A 19,076-nucleotide genomic window follows, 5' to 3' on the forward strand; every position below is an offset into this window, starting at 1 on the left:
TGCCTGCTTTCTCAGCTGGTGTGCCAATGGGCGGCTGTTTTTGTCTCCGTGTTCGTACAGGGTCCCATGTGCCTGGAGGAGTTGGTGCAATGCTTTCGTGGTGGAGAGCAGATCAAAGTTCCTTTGTAGCTCTTTCCTCTCCGCCAGGAGCTCTACGGTCGGGGCCTTGGAGTATTTATGGTCTACCTCCAGTATGGAGTCGACCAGCTGCTGCCGAGCCGCCCTTTCCTCCCTATCTCTTCGCGCTTTGAAAGCGATTTCCCCTCTTAGTACGGCCTTTAGTGCTTCCCAGAATATGGAGGGTGAGACCTCCCCGTTTTGGTTGTTCTCCGTGTACATTGCTATGGCCCGTGATATCTTTTCATTGAAGGCCTTGCCAGCTAGTAGGGCAATGTCCAACCTGCATGTGGGGCATTGAGCCCTGCCCGTCTCCAGCCTCACGTCCATGTAGTGTGGAGCGTGGTCTGATATCACAATTGCGGAGTATTCCACTTTGTCTATCCCTGGAAGCACCGTTTTCCCCACCACAAAGGAGTCAATTCTGGTGTATACGTTGTGTATGGGGAGGAGAACTCCTTCTCCCCTGGGTAGGCGAACCTCCAGGGGTCCACCCTCCCATCGGCTCCATAAAGTGACTGAGTTCCCTCGCCATGCTTGAGGTCTTCCCCGTTTTGGGGTTTGATCTGTCAGTCGTTGGATCCTGTACACAGTTGAAGTCTCTCTTTTCCCCCCCCCCCCTGCCCCCCATGATTAGTCGGTGCGTCTCTATGTCAGATATTTCTGCCATGGTCTTCTTGATTAAGCTTGTGTCGTCCCAGTTGAGCGCGTACACATTAACTAGTACTACCGGTGCCCCATCCAGGGCCCCGCTGACCATGACATACTGTCCCCCTGGGTCCATAACCGTCTTTGTCGCCCTAAACATCGCCCTCTTGCTGGTCAGTATTGCCACCCCCCGTGGCCCTCGTCCCATAGCAGGAATGGTAGGTTTGTCCCACCCAGCCCTTTCTTACCCGCAGTCGGTCCTGCTCTCTCAGGTGTGTCTCTTGGAGGAAGACTATGTCGGCCTTCATATTTCTTAGGTGGGTGAGGACTCTGGATCTTTTCACTGGGCCTGAGAGTCCCCTTACATTCCAGGTGACTATCCTGGTGGGGGGCTTCTGGTCCCCTCACTCCTGTGGGATTAACCATACTTACCTGGTGGACGCGCCCCTGCCCTCCGGGTTTTCCCTTTGTTAGGGGGCCGTCCAGGATGTGGTGATATGCATCACTGTAAATGCACAAGGGTTAATGTAGATACACTAGGACTGAGTACACACTAGAGGGAGCACCAGAGACATCATGACACACAGACATTCAACCGATAGGTCAGTAAGATAGGACAGGACCAATGGGCAGTCAAGACACACCCAGAGGTGACACTACCACAAGGGGGCTACCCATATAAAAGGACATGCTCTTTCTCTTTTTCCATAGGCGACACTCAGAGACACAGGGACAGATCAGGAAGCATCACGCCCACCGCATAGAAGCCGCACATGCGCAAAGAGCGCACAGAAAAGGAAGGACCGTGTGTGCATGCATGTGAAGCCGCGCATGCACAGTTGCAAAAAGAGCGCAAAGTACAGGAAAAGCGATCTGCGCATGCGCGATCCATTCCTACTCTCTCTCCGTCACCAGCGGCATGACGTCAGAGGCCCCGGACCACGTCCACTGAAAGGGGAAATGTCCCAAAACAGTAAATATAAATTTTAAAGCCGAAAAACACAATTCTTTCACCTGAACTTCAACCAGTAGCTGAAAGTAACCTCCACAGAAGCCTGCAACAAGCAGTTAGCACCGCCCTAAGAGATGATTTAGTCCTTGAAGACTACGACTCAGACGTTGATTACTTCTTTGGACATCACGAGCACGACAGCTCCGACACAAAAAGTGATGATATGGACCTTGAAGACTACGGCTCAGACGATGATTTCATCATTGGACGTGGCGATCTCAGTACCAAATCCGAACCACAACGAGATGTGTTGTACGGAATCCGACACAGACATGGGCGAGTTCTTCAGATTTGAGGATCCTCAGCCCAGCACAGCCCACATCCTAACCCAGAAGTACAGGATTCTGCTGCGGCATGACACCAAGAGACAGAGAGCGGTACAAGGCCACAGAGAGCAGCCGGACGCCAAGAGTCAGAGAGAGGTACAAGCTCAGAGAGAGCAGGATCCCCACCCACAACCACCATCATCCCCTCCCCCTCCGGTTGCTTCCCCCGCCCCTGCACCGTTCACCCTCCCACCAGCAACCCTCACCACAGCCCCCACCCCAGCAGCATCTGTCCCCTCACCGGATCCACTACTGGGTGAAGGAGAGGACAACACACTCCCGGAGTCGTAGGTATCCACATCAGTACCCACACCACAACCAGGACTGAGGCGATCGCGGCGGAGGGTCATAGCCCCGATAGACTCAATCTGTAACGTTGTTTTTCACCCCCGCTGGACTTTGTTTTTATTAAAACAGGGGGTGAATGTGGTAAACACCACTGGTCACACACTACGTGTATTTATGGTAGTACTGCCACTGTATTACAGTTAACACAGTAAATCCCAACCTGCTGGCTCCTCCCAGCAGGCGATGTATAAAAGTGCATGCTCTCCTGCGCTGCTTCCATTCTAGTTCCAGCTGCAGGAGGCTCAACCTCTAGTGCAATAAAGCCTCAATAGTTTCACCATTTTCGTCTCGTGGTGATTGATGGTACATCACAAGTCTGAACCTTTGTCAGAGTCTACATCATGGAAGTAGCTCATGCTACATGAAGAAGCATAACAACACAGGATGGCCGCTGTCACTGCTCTCTCCATGAGGTCGGGACCCTGCGCTTCAGGGTTTCCTTTGTCCAGGAGGCACCAGACATGGACGCCCACTATGCGTTCACCACGCGGGTAGTCCCCTGCACTCTAGGGTCTCCCTTCGCCCAGAGACCGTACTGGGGGGGATGCAGCGATTCCCTGTTCCGTGCCCTCGGTCGTTGTACTTTGTAGCCCTATTGCTATTCCTTTTCTAGCCTGGTTTGTCCCTCCTTCCCTGTGCCCCCCCCCCCTCCCAGGTCTCTCCCTCCCTGTGCCCCCCCCCCCCCGGTCCCTCCCTTTCCCCCCTCTCCCATATATCCCTCCTTTGTCCCGCTTTCCCCTGTTCCTATCCCCGTTTGCTCTTCTGTGTATGTTCTGTGGTCGCCCCCCCCCCCCCCCCCGCTTGATGCCTTCCCCCCCATTGGGGGCGCGCTGTGGTCCTGCTTTGTTGCATGTCCCCGGCGCTAGCTTTCCTGCTAGTGCGTGGCTCCCCTCTCGAGAGTTACTGTCTCGCTTCTCCCTTGCCCGGCCTCTGCGGATTTCTGCCCACTCTTCCCCCATCCTACCCTGCACTCCTCTCGCTTGCTCTCCCTTCTCCGCTACTCTCATTCCCTCGTGCTAGGGCCTGGTCTCTCAACTGAAGCGGTCCCTCGGGTAAATGTTTGCTTTTTGTTCAGGGTGCGCTCGCCGTGGTAGGGGTGGGGGCGGGCCTGGCATTGCCTCCCCCCCTCCGCCCCTGTCGGTGTGTTGTTGCCCCTTGCCAGGGGCCCCTTATTTCTACCCCAGCTGTTGGTTTTCCAGCCCGTGTTCCTCGACAAACTTGTCTGCTCCGGCAGGGGCTGTGAAGAAGTTTCGCTGGGTACAGCATACCAAAACGCACGTTGCTCTTGTGAAGTGCTGCTTTCGCTCTATTGAATTCGGCCCGTCTCCTGGCTAGGTCTGCCCCAATGTCCTCGTAAACTCTAATGAAGTGTCCTTCCCATTTGTAGGTTCTGTTTTGCCTGGCCCAGCGCAGGATTGTTTCCCTGTCTTGGTACCGGTGCAGTTGAGCTATAACTGCCCTTGGGTGGTCCCCTGCCTTGGGCTTTGGGTGCAGCGACCGGTGTGCTCTGTCCATTTCTGGTGGGTTAGGGAAAGATTTCCTCCCCATTAAGTTGCCCAGCATCGCGACCACGTATGCCATGGGGTTTCTACCCTCGATCCCCTCTGGTAGGCCCACTATCCTGACATTTTGCCTTCTCGAGCGGTTTTCCTGATTGTCCACTCGGCCCTTCAGGCTTCCCTGCGCTATGACCAGTCTCACCACCTCCTTCTCCAGGGCCGTGATCCAGTTGCTCATGTCAGTCGTGGCTTTTTCCAGAACCTTAATGGTCGCCTCTTGAGCTTTAGTTTCTCCTCTTGGGCTTCCAGTTTCTCCTCTGCTCTGCCCAGGGTGAGTTGCACCTCCGCCAGGGCCTTGGCCATTGCTGCCTGCACTGCGACTGCTATGTCTGCTCTGGCCTCTGCCTTGTTTTCCTGCAGATATTCCCTCAGCACCTCGGCAAAGGCTGCCTTCCAGTTCCAGATCCCCCCTGGCCCAGGGAGAGAATGCTCCTGACTGTCCAGTTATTTTTGTTGCGGCGAACCTGCTGTTCTGCCACTTCGTGCGCTGATTAGCTCGTGTGAACGGGCTCGCCAATTGCCCCGTCTGCTTTTGGTGCCGTTTCTCCCTCTGCTTTGGCTCCCTTCTGCCATGTATTTTTTCTTTTCCCCCACTTTTTCTTTTCCCCTCTCATCTCTCCTCTAACACTTTTTTAAAAATAACACTCTTCAAGAAAATTTGTTTTCTTTTAAAAAGTGAAAAAAATCATTTCTCTTTAATTTTTCTTTTCAAAGTTTTTTTTTTAGAAAGGGGAAGTTCATTTTTTTCCCCTCACTCACCCAGGGTCGGGAGAGAGGCTTCTGGTTGGGTCGGGAGTCCCTCTTTGTTCCGCTGCCTGCCTCATGGTGATCGCCGCTGGGGGTCGGTCCTTGCTGCTGGCTCGGTCTCCACTCTGGGTCTGGGCCGTTGCAAGTTGTCGGCGAGGAACGGGACGCAACTTTGCTTCCCCCCAGGCGCTCCTCCACCCCCGACCGCTCTCGTCCCCCGCCGGAAGCCAAAATCAATGAGTAAACAGAGTTAACATACAGATACAATCTTTATTAATGTCACAAGTAGGCAGACATTAACACTGCAATGAAGTTATTATGAAAATCCCCTAGACGCCACACTCCGGCGACTGTTCGGGTACAGTGTGAAATGAGAAAATGCCATGAAGATATGCCACAGATCATGTACAATGTAAATTTTAGCTCCTAATTGAAAAACCTAATTGAATGAAACTAGTGCCCACAGGAGAATATTTATAGATTAAATGTTAGAGACCTTTCTTTAACATTTGCAAAGATAAAGTTTTCGGATAAATAGAATGATGAGACATTACACATTTCAGTAGTTTATTGAAATCAAGCCTATTTAAGGATTTGTTCGCAAGTGGAAATAACAGGATAAAGCCAGATAGAGACTTCCCCCACATTTGGCACCAAGTTAAGGTTGAGCGTCAGCACTTTGCTTCTCCTGTAAAATTGAAGGTCTATTGAATTTACAGATTTAAAAACTGTCAATGCTGCATTTAGTTGACCAAGGATCCAAGAATTAGATGCGTAAAAAAGCATATGTAGCGTTTTGTAGTCCATGGTCCCATGCAGGGGATCTGTAAGAATGTCCAATATCAACACAGGTTGGCACCAACTAGCTACATCAGAGGGCACAAAAACTATGGCTCGAAGAATGAAAGTTTCAAGCTCAATTATTTTAAAGAATTATTGGAATTCTTTATAACAAGTGGAAACCTCAAGGCCAGTTAAGAAGGGAATTGGACAAGTACTTTAAAATTGTAAAACATAGAGCAAGAGTGTTGGAATAGATAGACTCAGTTAAAGAGCTAGCCCTAGTGCACGTGCAGTGGGAGAGGAATGTCTCTTCTCCAAATTTTATAATTCTATTGCTCGTGTGGGATATTTCATCTTTGTGCAACATGTGGAGTCTGGGGGAAGGTGTAGTGGCTTTCAGAAGTTGTAATTAAAGCTGATAGGCATAGAATGAAGTGAGGGTGTGATGGTAAAAACAGAAATGCTGGTTAGAACTTTGCCTCACGGCGCCGAGGTCCTAGGTCCGATCCCGGCCCTGGGTCACTGTCCGTGTGGAGTTTGCACATTCACCCCGTGTTTGCATGGGTTTCGCCCCCACAACCCAAAGATGTGCAGTAGGTGGATTGGCCACACAAATTGCCCCTTAATAGGAAAAAATGAATTGGGTACTCTAAAAGTTTATTAAAAAACCCAGAAATGCTGGAATTACTCAGGTCAGGCAACATCTGCAAAGAGAGAAAATGAGTTAATAACTTGCAGCATTTGCAGTGTTTTGCTTTTCTAAGGTGTGATAATAGAGTATAAGACTGCTCATCCATGGTCTGATGTCTGCAGTATAATTGGGATAATTAGGCTAACCTGGCCAGTTACTTTAAAGCCATTGTGCAAATGCTCCCCATGTGAAACTGAATTAAATTAGCAAAAACAGATAACTATCTGTAAACAAACTATATTCGTCAAGAAGAGCAATTGTTAGCCACTTGTAAATTTTAGGCTTCAGGTTACGATATGGCTGTTTGCATCTGTAACAGAATATGACAGATACGCACTGGACTTTCACATATTAAAAACTTGGTGCTTTGAAAGACGATATCCAAGTTTGAAAATTCCAACCACTGCTAACGCCACAGCAAATAACGGGGAACAGATTTAACTTACAGGAACTGGACCATTGGACATACATAGGAGTGAGCATAAGGGCACCAATTGTTTGTGATACGTTTGAGAAAAATTGGAGCTCATAATAGGTAAAATAATAATTCAGAGATCAGCATTTCAAATTATTGCTGAAAACATGTTGCTTGAATGTAGAGGTTTCCACAATTAACTTTTCCTTCAGTACATCTGTGGGCACTGATACAGTAAGTGTTGGGTGTAATTTACCAACCAACCTGCCGTGTGTTTTTTGGCAGTGGAGGCAGCCCACTGTTGTCAACAGGATTTCCTGGTGACTGCACCCCTCGTCACTGGGAAACCCATGCCCCAGCGTGGGACTGGAATATCCTGCTGGCGTGAACAGCCAGTGGATTGTACCCGTTATTAACTTTTAGTGATTTTGGCAAGTTATTTCTTTGATAATAAAAACGGAAAATACTGGAAAGACTGCAGGTCTGGCAGTTTCTGTGGAATGAGATCATCCTCGTTCTTTTCACAAAGCAAGGACATTCAAAGTTTCAAATCTGGCAAAGTTTCTCACAGGTGAAGCATTCGTGCTTTGAAAATAAATTGTTTCCTCTCCTCTTCTAAACCCATCAGTTCCTTTGGATAAGATGAAAAATTAAGTTAGAAGAAACGGGAAACAAAGACAATTGTTCTAAAATTATTTAGAGACAGTTAGTGTGATCTGGAAAAAGATTTTCGAAAAACAGAGTAATGTGAAATATAAATGGATCTCCAAATAATATGAGGTGCCATTGAGAACGGATGAAAAAGCCAAATATATCTCAAGTGTTTTTCCTGACTGAACTCATATCCATTAAGTACATGCGAGACGAATGAAACCCAAAACAATCTCTATCGACTGACAATATTCGAAGGTAATTTTCTGAAGTGGCATGAAGGGATTTTTCTGTTCATCTGTATAGGTTTAACAAATAAGAAATACATTTGCCAAAATGCTAATATTTATTCTAACACTACATGAATGCAGATCAGTGTTGGTATTTACCTAAACTATTAAAACATCATGTTTTCTGAGGGACCTATCGCGCTTTTGGATTTTTTTGACTCATTTTTTTCTACAGGAAGGGTATGTAAACAGCTACCTTTGAATATGAAATTTCTAAAGTATATTCACACCTTTTCTTTAAAAAAAAGCCACTGAGATGATGGATGGTTTAAATGCTGATAACGCAAGTTTTGATATTGCTGCCCACAGAATCTAAAAAGTAATTTGTTAGCCTGTCTCAGTAATTGAGCCATTATATTGAGAGTTCTCTGGCCCTTTGACAGGGAACACAACACGAATAAATTTTTTTTTTAAATCTGGAATTTGAACAGAAGCTGGGAGGACAAGCTTTGGCCTGACCCAAGAGGTCAACGTGCTCGTGTGGAGAACTTTTGATTCAGTTAAGATGACGCACTAATGTGGGCAAGCACATCAACCCAGAATTTGTGATTGTAATAATGGTATGGCAGTCACCGCACACTGTTATTTCGGAGTAAAACAGACAACAACTTCTGCACATGTGCAGTTAAATGCGGAAATCTGAACACTGCTTTCAGTATCACCCTGCTTCTCCACAAGCCATACTTCTGCAGTCTTCGCAGATGGATTACTTTAGAAATCACTGATATTGCATGAACTTCAACTATTCACACTATTTTCATGTAACAGGTCATTATAAATAAAGTTAAATCTTGTTTCATCTGACTGAGATTTAATCAGCAGACTAAGCGGTGTATGACTTACTGAAGAACAACCTCAGAGGGCCTTAAAAACCCATTTTACGAAATGTAGTCTCATTCTCTCAGAAAAACCATTTAGAAATAGTAGATTTTTTATAAAAATATTTGTTCTGACGTTTAAGCTTCTCTCTGAACCCACATATACGTCCCCATCTTTTGCTTGCTTTCTGTACAATGATATAAATGTGATTTATACTCCCTGCTTTTCTGTAGGTAAGAATCTTTCAATTTGATTGGTTGATCAGTCTGCCTGTCCTGTTGCTGGACATTACAGACTCCTTTAGGAAGGTAGCAAATTGAAATGAATGTCAGAAAAGAAAATCTACACTCAGGTCTGCGACATCTTTGTGGTCAACTTTATAAGTTCAGCAGCAAGCACCATTCCATCGTAACTTATCACGTAACTGATGCTCTGTTAGTTCAATGGCTATGAAATAAAGCATCCTAGCAATTTGTAATTGGTGGTGTTTTATGAAGTATTTTCATGGTCTGCCTTGAAATTATGAAAGACACAAATATTCAATTTAGAATAGAAGCTGATACTTTTTCTATATTCCTAGGTAATGTTATTTTACAGTTATGTTGAATATACAGAACACTGCCAATTACAAAACTTCAGCAATGACCAGCAGCTGTGCACTTGAGAGGGCCTCGCCGAGGACCTGGGTTCGATCCCGACCCTGGGTCACTGAGCGTGTAAGAGTTTTCACATTCTCCTAGTGTCTGCGTGGGTGTTACCCCCACAACCCAAAGATGTGGAGGGTAGATGAATTGGCCGTGCTAAATTATCTCGTAATTGGGGGAAAAAAAATTGGAGTACTTGAGAGAATATTTGATGCAGTACCATAAACCTTGAACTGGGATATTTACCCGAATCTTCAGTAATCTTCTTCAGAACTGTCATTAGTACTGGTAAAACTACCACATTCATCTACGCTGGGTTCCATTATTACTTGTTGTCCCTTTCTTCTAAAATCTAGAAGCACAGAATAAGAGGAAAAACAAACTGATACTTATGACATTCATAGATCTATTAATATTCTATATGTAGGAACAATTTTGTTTTTCAGCATAAAAATATTGTTTGTTTGTCCCACCATTTAAACACTTCAACAATGAAAACTGGAGATACGGATTTAAAGCCCATTTTTCCCCCTAACGAATCTCAAATTTGAATAGCTTGATATATAAAATGTCAGCTAAGAGAGGGATAGTCAGTCACAAGTAGGAAAGGTCATTTCTTGATTCAAGGACAAATATCCGTTCTGATATATCTATTTATACTCATTTCAGGTATTTGTTCCATGTCCACTCCCACCTGAGCAGTCAATGCAAGATGATGCATAGTTAATAGTGTTCAGGAGAAAAAGAACCAATTGGTTCTGATACCACAAATATTATGTATGCAATTCTACAAAGAACAAAAGGACAAAGTCCTATCTGGATTTGAAGAACATTTGCCTATTTAGACCTAACTGCTTATCGGTAAAATTTAATTGTTGAATAGAAGACTACCAATGCCAACAGGCAGTTTGCACCAACTGATGACAATTGGTCTAAAACTGTACCAGTGCACGTCAGGCCCAGCCTACTAATGATGGAGACAGCAGTCAAGGAAGCATCTGTAACCAGTGTAAGACGTTGGCAACAGCATGTAATTTTGAGACTGCTCTGTCCTTTGGTCTCAAGTCAAACTTCTGATATATCTATGTACCATGACATAATACTTTGAGACTACATGTTGAGAAGACAGAATTGCAAGTAGTCTTGTATTGGGATTCAACAAGAAGGCAACAACTGTGAACTAACCCCGTGATCCACTGGAGACTTGCTACTGGAGCTTAGTGTCAGTTGGTGTAAACTATTTAATGGGATTGGTATTATTCTGTCCTTCAACAATCAAAGTAACCAACAAACAGTTTGTCAATCCCCTGGCTCTAATGCAATCAGTAAACCTTGAGGTTTTTCCTCCCAATTCAAAGGAGTAAACCTGATTTTTACATTGACACCTGGGATATACTACTTCAAATCATACTCTAATCCAAGCAACGTGCAGTCCCCCCCCAGTCTTTCTTACATAAGAGTCTATAGAGGTAATGAACTCAAACAGGAACTTGAAAACACCACCTCATTTTATTTTGGGCAGTGCTAAGTCAAAGCACTGGAACAGCTCTCCAAATGACCGGTCTCAGCAAAATGCTGGGGAGGTAGGGGAATGTAGAAGAAAAACAAATCCAATAAAACAGCAATGGGTGCAGAAGATGAATATTTTAGTGATCATAGTTAAAGGCAAAGTTATTCAAAGTTATTATTTTTATTGGAGTAAAAATAGGATCAATCTTTTGTACTTGGATCTTCATAGTACCTGACAAAAATACTTAGATTTTCTTTTATAGAAACAATCTTACCATTGAAAATTGGAAGAGATACATCATCCGTCGCTTCCTCAAAATAGTTGAAATCAAAAGTGACATTTGGATTCTGAAAGAAAATGCAGTCGAAATCCTTACGATAATGAATGTCAGTGGCGTGCAGTAAACGTAATCCGCTCTGTTTCGAAGAAACCAGAGTGCGCAGTACATATAGCCCTCTGAACATTGCTGCAAATCATCATCAAAGCTCAAATGTAGGATCAGGAAGGCATATAGAGTCATTTCTAAACCCATTTCAACATGCAGCATGAACAGAAATTATTTTTAAAGCTTTATAATGCAGCTAAAATAGTAAGACAGGAATGAGGTTCCCCAAGTAATACACCGGGAATGCTGGAAAATAGGGGGAAAAAACTGAAAATGCTAGAAAACAATCAGCTCAGGCAGAATTTCTCTGAAACAGTAACATGATTAAGCTCCCCAGAGCAGCTACCTAGCCCGGCTGCATGTTTTCATTTCTTAATATGTAGTTAGCTGAAGGATGATAAACAGTCACATTCAAAGTGTTGTGATTCAAAGGCTCCAAACCAGTGGTCTGAACTTTTCCCTTAAATACAAATTTGACTTTGAAATGAGTGTACAGCATCACATGTAGAACAATCTGACTAGTTGAAATTAAATAAATTTCGCTTATTGTCACAAGTAGGCTTCAAATGAAGTTACTGTGAAAAGCCTCTAGTCGCCACATTCCTGTGCCTGTTTGGGGAGGCTGGTACGGGAATTGAACCCGCGCTGCTGGCCTGCCTTAAAAGCCAGCTATTTAGCCCTGTGCTAAACAGGGTGTTGTAGGAACATGGATGGTGTAGAATAGCTGTACGTTCTGCAGCTCGCACAAACTCCTGCCCCTCGTCCTGTCTGTCTCAGAGTCCGTTTTTCCTCTCCACCCCCTTCTGTCCCAGCTACCCCAGTGTCTGAGAGAGAGAAGTGGAAATAGTGAAAGGGGGAAAGGACAAAGTTTGTCTCGTGACAACTGATGCAATTTCGAGTTTTGATTAATTTGTTTGTCAAAATGTAACAGCTTCATATAAACTTGATGTAAATATATTTAACCAGATAAATAATTACTGTTAAATTGTTCTAGTTGTGATGATCCTTCATCAGCTAAAGCATGGATGTTATACAGTCAATGGCAATCTAAAAATAAACTTGCTGGATTTGAAAATCTAGTTAAAAAAATAGGACTTTCTGACTCATGACTTGAATACATCTGGCTAGTTCACTTTAGACTGCTACCAGCTTTACAAAACATGATCCGCTGTCATGAACATAGAATAAACAAAATTCTAAGCAGCTAAGTGTCACACAAACGGTATCTTTCACATCAAAGCATTATATTGAACAATAACGGGACTTCACATATAACCTGTTCACAGATGATCAGTTTGGGTTCTCCCAGGGCCATGCTGATTCATACTGCATTGCAACCTTGATCCAAACCTGGATACCAGAGCTGAATTCTATACAGAAGTTGTTTTTTAATAGAAAATCCAACCAAATTCAAAAGCAGCACTAAATTGGCAGCATTTGATTGGTAAAAGTGCATTTTGGAACAATTGAAAATTTGTTTCTGTATGCACTATTTGCAATAACATCCACCTTGCTTCAACCAAACTGAACATTTAAATCACAGCCAGCTATTAATTTTGTTCCAAGTTTTGCAACTTATTTGACTACAATTACCTTGAATTTCAGCAAATTGCTCCATTCACCATTCTCTTCTTTAAACAGTGTTATGACAGGCTCTTCATTTTTAGCGACACATGAACACTTTTCTTCTAAAATACTACCTTGAAGTTCCAAATCCGCCAAGTATAATTTGATACCAACAAAGGCACTGCAATTAAATAATATGAAGCCTCAGATAAAGATCAAAGACAATAACTTTCTTTGTAAGTAATCCAAACTTTAGCTAGCTTTTACCTAAATACTACTCTGCAATTGCCAAATTTGCATGAATGTTCAGTAAAATTTCGCAATTTCACATTCAGTATGAGCCGGTCTTCCTTCTGATGCCACTTGATTTCTGGATGAAAGCTACAGGAATATATAAACAATGACAAGTTAAAATGTAAAATCAAATTCAAAACTCGAAATTTAGTTTAAATTATGTAACCATATTACACAACTAGTTTGCAGACAGGAATATTTAATATCAATACGGATAACCTTTTATGATCCATTGTTGACTGATTTTTGCCATCTTCAGGAACATCCACAATATCTGTGATCAGAAAATAATATAAAACATGAATCTTAAAATATATATTAATTGTGGAAGAATCCTTGGAAACTGAAAATACATTTTCTGCTTTTACCAATTCATTTTTCTATTTGAACGCATTGCACCTGTCATTCAGCACTGGTATTTCCAAACAAAATGCAAACCACCTTTGTTAACCTCTGTTAAGCACGTCAAAGTACTTAATGGCAGTTTCATTTATTTTCCACAAATTGATTCACAGTTAAAAGTTGAAACACATTTTTAAAAATTAGTTTCTAATTAAAAAAATAATTCACTGGGTCAGCATGTACTGCCAACCATAAATACTTGAGAAGGTGGCAAGCTGCCTTCTTGAACATCTGCAGACTGTGTGTGGTGTAGATACATCAACAGTGTTATTAAGGAGGGAGCTCCAGAATATTTGAACCAATGATGGTGAGGAAAAGCGATACAGTTCTGTCAGGATGTCATGTGATTTGGAGGGGAACTTGCAGATGGTGGTGTTCCTATGCATCTTCTGCTCATTTGGGTGGTAAAGGTTGCACGTTTGTGAGGTTTGTGAGGAGGAGCTTTGATGACTTGCTGCTGTGCTTTGTGGTAGATGGTGCACACGACTGTCATGTGAACCAGTAGTGGAGGGACTGGATGTTTACGGTGGTAGATGGGCTGCCAACTAATCGGGCTGCTGTCCTGGGTGTTGTTGAGCTTCATGGAGCAGTTGACCCTTCCAGGCAAGGAGGCAAGTTACTCGGTGTACGATTCCCAGCCTCTGTCTGGCTCTTATAGCCACCATATTTATGTGGCTGGTCTAGTTCGGTTTCTGGGTAACTGGTAACACCAGGGACTGTTAATGGGCGAGTCGGCAATAATAATGCTGGTGAATATCAAGGAGATCGGCGTAATTTTCCACATTTTGGGGTAGATGCCCGTTTTGTAGCTGTATTGGAACAGCGTGGTTCGAGGCATGGCTAGTTCTGGAGCAGAAATACTATAGCTGGGATGCGCAAGGCCTGTAGCCAGTTGTGTCCAGTTCCTTCAGTCAATTCGATTAATTCCATGTGATACATAGAAGACAGGAGCAGGAAGAGGCCTTTTGGCCCTTCAAGCCTGCTCCGTGATTCATCACGATCATGGCTGATCATCCAACTCAATAGCCTAATCCTGCTTTCTCCCCATAGCCTTTGATCCCATTCTCCCCAGGTGCTATATCTTTCCGCCTCTTGAATATATTCAAAGTTTTAGCATCAACTAATTCCTGTGGTAATGAATTCCACAGGCTCACCACTCTTTGAGTGAAGAAATGTCTCTTCATCTCTGTCTGAAATGGTTTACCCTGAATCCTCAGACTGTGATCCCTGGATCTGGACACACCCATCATTGGTAACATCTTCCCTGCATCTACCCTGTCTAGTCCCATTAAAATTTTATAAGTCTCTATGAGATCCCCCCTCCTTCTTCTGAACTCCAGCGAGAACAATCCCAACCTAGTCAATCTCTCCTCATATGACAGTTGTTATGGGCCAGGGTTCAGAGAACCCTAAAGTGTATCATGGAGTTCACCTGACCCACAACTTTTAGTAGATTGTGGCATGGGAAGCACACAGCCCACTCTACAGGTGTGGTACAGCACAAATGGAAAAGTATTTTTTAAAGCAAAACAATGTTTATTCTATGAACTCAAGATAACCTTTTTAAAACATAGTGAACATCTTAGCAACCATTAATTCAAATACAACCCCCAAAGACTACAATACTAAGTATTCCTTTAAGCTTTCCTTTTAACATCCATAAGATTTAAAACATCTTTTACCAGAAGCACATCAGGTTAAAGTTACTACTGTTATTAGTTTTAAATCACCAGGATCGATTTACAGTCTTTAGATTACAGAGAGAGACTCTAATACACCTTCTGGCTGTGACTGCAGCTATCCAGCTCTGAAAACGAAACTAACACACACCCTGCAGCAAACAGCCTAAAACGAAAGTAAAAAGCTGACAGACAGCCCAGCTCCACCCACTCTCTGACATCACTGCGGTAATAAACGCCCATTTCTTAAAGGTACTCGCACTACAAATATTTATATACACACCCATTTATAAACACCCATTTCTTAAAGGTACTCTCACATGACACCTCACCCCAAGAAAAAAAAATAAACCATCAACTTCAAGATGGTTTCATTTTTCACCTTTTCACTATTCGTAAAGAAATGCACACAGTATTTGAAACATTTTCGTTTCAAAAAAACAGCACATGCAAACAGGTATAATAATATAGTCCATTTGTTTTTTGTTTTTCTTCCTCCAACTGAAATCCTTCTCGATTGACAGTCTCTTTGAACAGGAAGGTCTCTGCACGATCCATCCATTTCTCTACGCCTCGGCATTTCTCTTTAAAGTCAGATACTTTAGTTCAATCTAACCAGAGACCCTTGTAATTCTCCAGCACATGAGCATTGGTTATCACAGCTTTCAGGCAGTCAAATGCCTGTTGAAACTCCACTGTCCACTGGAATTTGTTACGCTTCTTGAGCAAGTCCAATCACGCTACAAAACTTTTGCACAAATGTTCGATCAAATCCACTCATGCCAAGAAATCGCATTATTTCCCTTCGTCTTGAGGGTATTGAAAACTCCTCAATAACTGTTGGTTTCACATCCCGTGTGACCATTCGACCCTGTCCGATTGTATGGCCAAGGAAAGTGACTTGGGCTTTTCCAAATTCACTTTTGGCTAGGTTTATCACCAAACCCGCCTCCTGAAGGCGATCGAATAACTCCATCAGATGTTTTAAATGTTCTTTCTATGTCTGGCTGAAAATTACCTGATCGTCGATGTATACCGCACAATTGGGTAATCCTGAAACGACCTCGTTAGTTAACCGTTGAAATGTGGCTGGGGCGTTTTTCATGCCAAATGGCATAACTTTGAATTGGCATATACCATCTGGAGTCACAAAAGCTGAAATCTCCTTTGCCCTTTCAGATAAAAGGTACCTGCCAGTAACCTTTAAGTAAATCCAGTTTGGAATTAAAAGCTGATTGTCCCACTTTCTCAATGCAATCCTCCAAATGTGGGATAGGATAAGAGTCCGTTCTTGTAACTGCATTAACCTTTCTATAGTCCACACACAACCGTTGGGTACCGTCTGGTTTAGGTACCACCACGATGGGTGAGCTCCATTGGCTGCAACCCACTTCAATTATGCCATTATTCAGCATACTCTCAATCTCTTGGTTAACCTGTGCCAATTTTAAAGGGTTGTCTGTGTGGATGTTGTTTGATTGGAACAGCATTTCCCACATCTACATCATGTATAGCCATTTTAGTACTTCCCAATTTATCTCCACAAACTTGCCCACGTGATATCAATAACTCTTTCAGGTCATTCCGTTTTTCCTCTGGAAGGTAACTCAACAATTTATCCCAATTTTTAAGAACATCCTCGTTTTCCAATTTAATTTGAGGTATGTCAAATTCACAGTCATCTGGATTTGGTTCGTCACTTTGAGTTAGAATCATTAAAACCTCCTCCTTTTGCTCTCCTTCCCTTTCAAAGTACCTTTAAGCATATTCACATGACACATTTGGTGAGTTTTCCTTCTATCTGGCGTTTTTACCACATAATTCACCTCACTTAATTTCCTTTCAATCTGGTAAGGTCCACAAAACCTTGCTTTTAAAGGTTCACCTACCACTGGTAACAACACTAAAACTTTATCCCCACTGGCAAAACTACGAACTTTGGATTTCTTGTCCACTACCCGTTTCATCACATTTTGTGCAACTTTTAAATGTTGTCCAGCCAATTCACCTGCTCTATTTAATCGTTCCCTAAAATTCGACACGTAATCCAATAATGGAATTTCTGATTTCTCACTCACCAATTTTTCCTTAATCAATTTAAGTGGTCCTTACCTTATGACCAAAAATTAGTTCAAAAGGACTAAATTTGGTTGACTCATTAGGTGCATCCCTAATTGCAAACAGTATGAATCGAATTCCTTTATCCCAAATCCCTGGATAATCATGACAATAAGCCCTCAACATTGTCTTTAATGTCTGATGCCACCTTTCTAACGCTCCCTGCGATTCTGGATGGTACGCAGTTGATTTAAATTGTTTTATTCCTAAGCGATCCATAACTTCTTTGAATAACCTCGAGGTAAAATTCGATCCTTGATCCGATTGTATTTCTGTGGGTAGTCCATATCTAGTAAAGAATTTAAGTAACTCCTCCACAATCTTTTTAGCTGTAATATTACGTACTGGAATGGCCTCTGGAAACCGAGTAGACACATCCATTATCGTCAAAAGATATTGATTCCCACTTTTTGTTTTAGGAAGCGGTCCTACGCAATCGATTAGAACCCTTGTAAAAGGTTCCTCAAATGCTGGAATGGGTATAAAGGGCGCTGGTTTTATCACTGCTTGAGGTTTCCTTATCACTTGACATGTGTGACATGATTGACAAAATTTAACTCCATCTTTATGTAGTCCAGGCCAATAAAAATGTTTTTGTATTTTAGCTTGAGTTTCTTTATTCCGAAATGACCTCCCACTGGTACCTCATGTGCAACTCGCAACACCTCCTTTCTATACCCCACCGGCAATACGATTTGATGAACTTCTGCCCACTTTTCATCCGCCTGCATCTGTAAAGGTCTCCATTTTCTCATCAAGCCATCACTTTTACGGTAATAACGCTCTGGTATACACTCAGATTCCTCTTCAGTGTATGCTTTCTGATACATCCGTTTTATTTCTACATCTTTTTGTTGTAACTCCGCCAATTTTCCTGAACTAAAAATATCCGCCTCATCCTCCACCTGTTCTTATTCTTTTTCAACCATTTGATCAAAAATCGTTTCTGATAGTTGCACTTCAACTTCATCTTCACTCTTTGATTTCTCGTCTTAACATGTGACTTTGCGACCTTGTTACTACACAATCCGGAAAAATCCCAGGATATTCGTCCTTCAACATTTCAGTTGTCTGATTTTCCACTGGCTTATCAACCACAGTAGGCATCACTCCCACCTGCGATCTAGCTATATCATTACCCAAGATAAACTGTATTCCTGGACAAGATAGTTTCTCTATTACTCCTACTACCACTTCACCACTCTTCACTGGACTTTCCAACCTTACCTTATATAATGGAACACTACTCCTCTCACTGTGAATTCCACATATTACCACCTTTTCCGGCAACATTCTTCCCAAACTACGTAACTCCTCATCTCTTTCCATTAAAGATTGACTAGCTCCAGTATCTCTTAAAATTGTGACTTCTTTACCTGCTCCTCCTGATACACAGGAGTAAACTTTACCCACACAAGTAAATTCTTTAAAGAGATCTGGCACCTTCTTAACAATTACTTCTTGAACAGGCTGTACAATCTTTTGCACCTCCTTCGCTTCACTTGTGCTTTCCTTTACCACTTTAACAAACCCCACTGTCTTATCCTGTTTTACCATATCAGCCTTCCCAGTGCTTTTCTTCAACCACCAACACTGTGACTTTACATGGCCTAGTTTATTACAGTGAAAACATTTGAAACTTTTCATTTCTCTTCCACCCTCCTGGATTTCTTTTTTAATCTGAGGTATACTCTCCTTATTATCTCCCATCAGATCACCTTTACCTTTCCCACTTGAGTATTTTTCATGTCCCCAATTTCTAACCCTCACAGCTGAAACTGATGTCGGAAACCAAGATTTGATTTATGAACTAATTCATAATCACCTGCTATTTCTGCTGCTAACCTCGCAGTTTTAACCCTCTGCTCTTCCACGAGTTCTCACTACATCAGGAATTGAATTGTTAAACTCCTCCAAAAGCATAATTTCTCTGAGAGCTTCATACGTTTGGTCTATTTTCAAAGCCCTTATCCACCTATCAGAATTACTCTGTTTGAGCCTTTCAACCTCCATGTATGTTTGACCAAATTCTTTCCTTAAATTTCTAAACCTTTGTCTGTAGGCTTCAGGCA

General features: G+C 42.8%; 1 protein-coding gene across 1 annotated transcript in view; it reads right to left on the reverse strand.

Annotated features, from left to right (window-relative positions):
• Positions 1-5,041: 5,041 nt before the first annotated feature.
• Positions 5,042-19,076, reverse strand: part of tdrd12 (tudor domain containing 12) — a 192,850-nt gene continuing 178,815 nt past the window's right edge. Inside the window, exons 38-43 of the mRNA XM_072517655.1 lie at positions 13,025-13,079; positions 12,779-12,892; positions 12,539-12,692; positions 10,835-10,907; positions 9,297-9,402; positions 5,042-7,277 (exon numbers count right to left, since the gene is read on the reverse strand). Of these exons, the coding sequence (XP_072373756.1) occupies positions 9,305-9,402; positions 10,835-10,907; positions 12,539-12,692; positions 12,779-12,892; positions 13,025-13,079 (494 nt within the window). The 3' untranslated portion in view covers positions 5,042-7,277; positions 9,297-9,304. The remainder of the gene's footprint in view (positions 7,278-9,296; positions 9,403-10,834; positions 10,908-12,538; positions 12,693-12,778; positions 12,893-13,024; positions 13,080-19,076) is intronic.

The sequence above is a fragment of the Scyliorhinus torazame genome, chromosome 10, assembly GCF_047496885.1.
Source record: "Scyliorhinus torazame isolate Kashiwa2021f chromosome 10, sScyTor2.1, whole genome shotgun sequence".
Classification (NCBI taxonomy): Eukaryota; Metazoa; Chordata; class Chondrichthyes; order Carcharhiniformes; family Scyliorhinidae; genus Scyliorhinus; species Scyliorhinus torazame.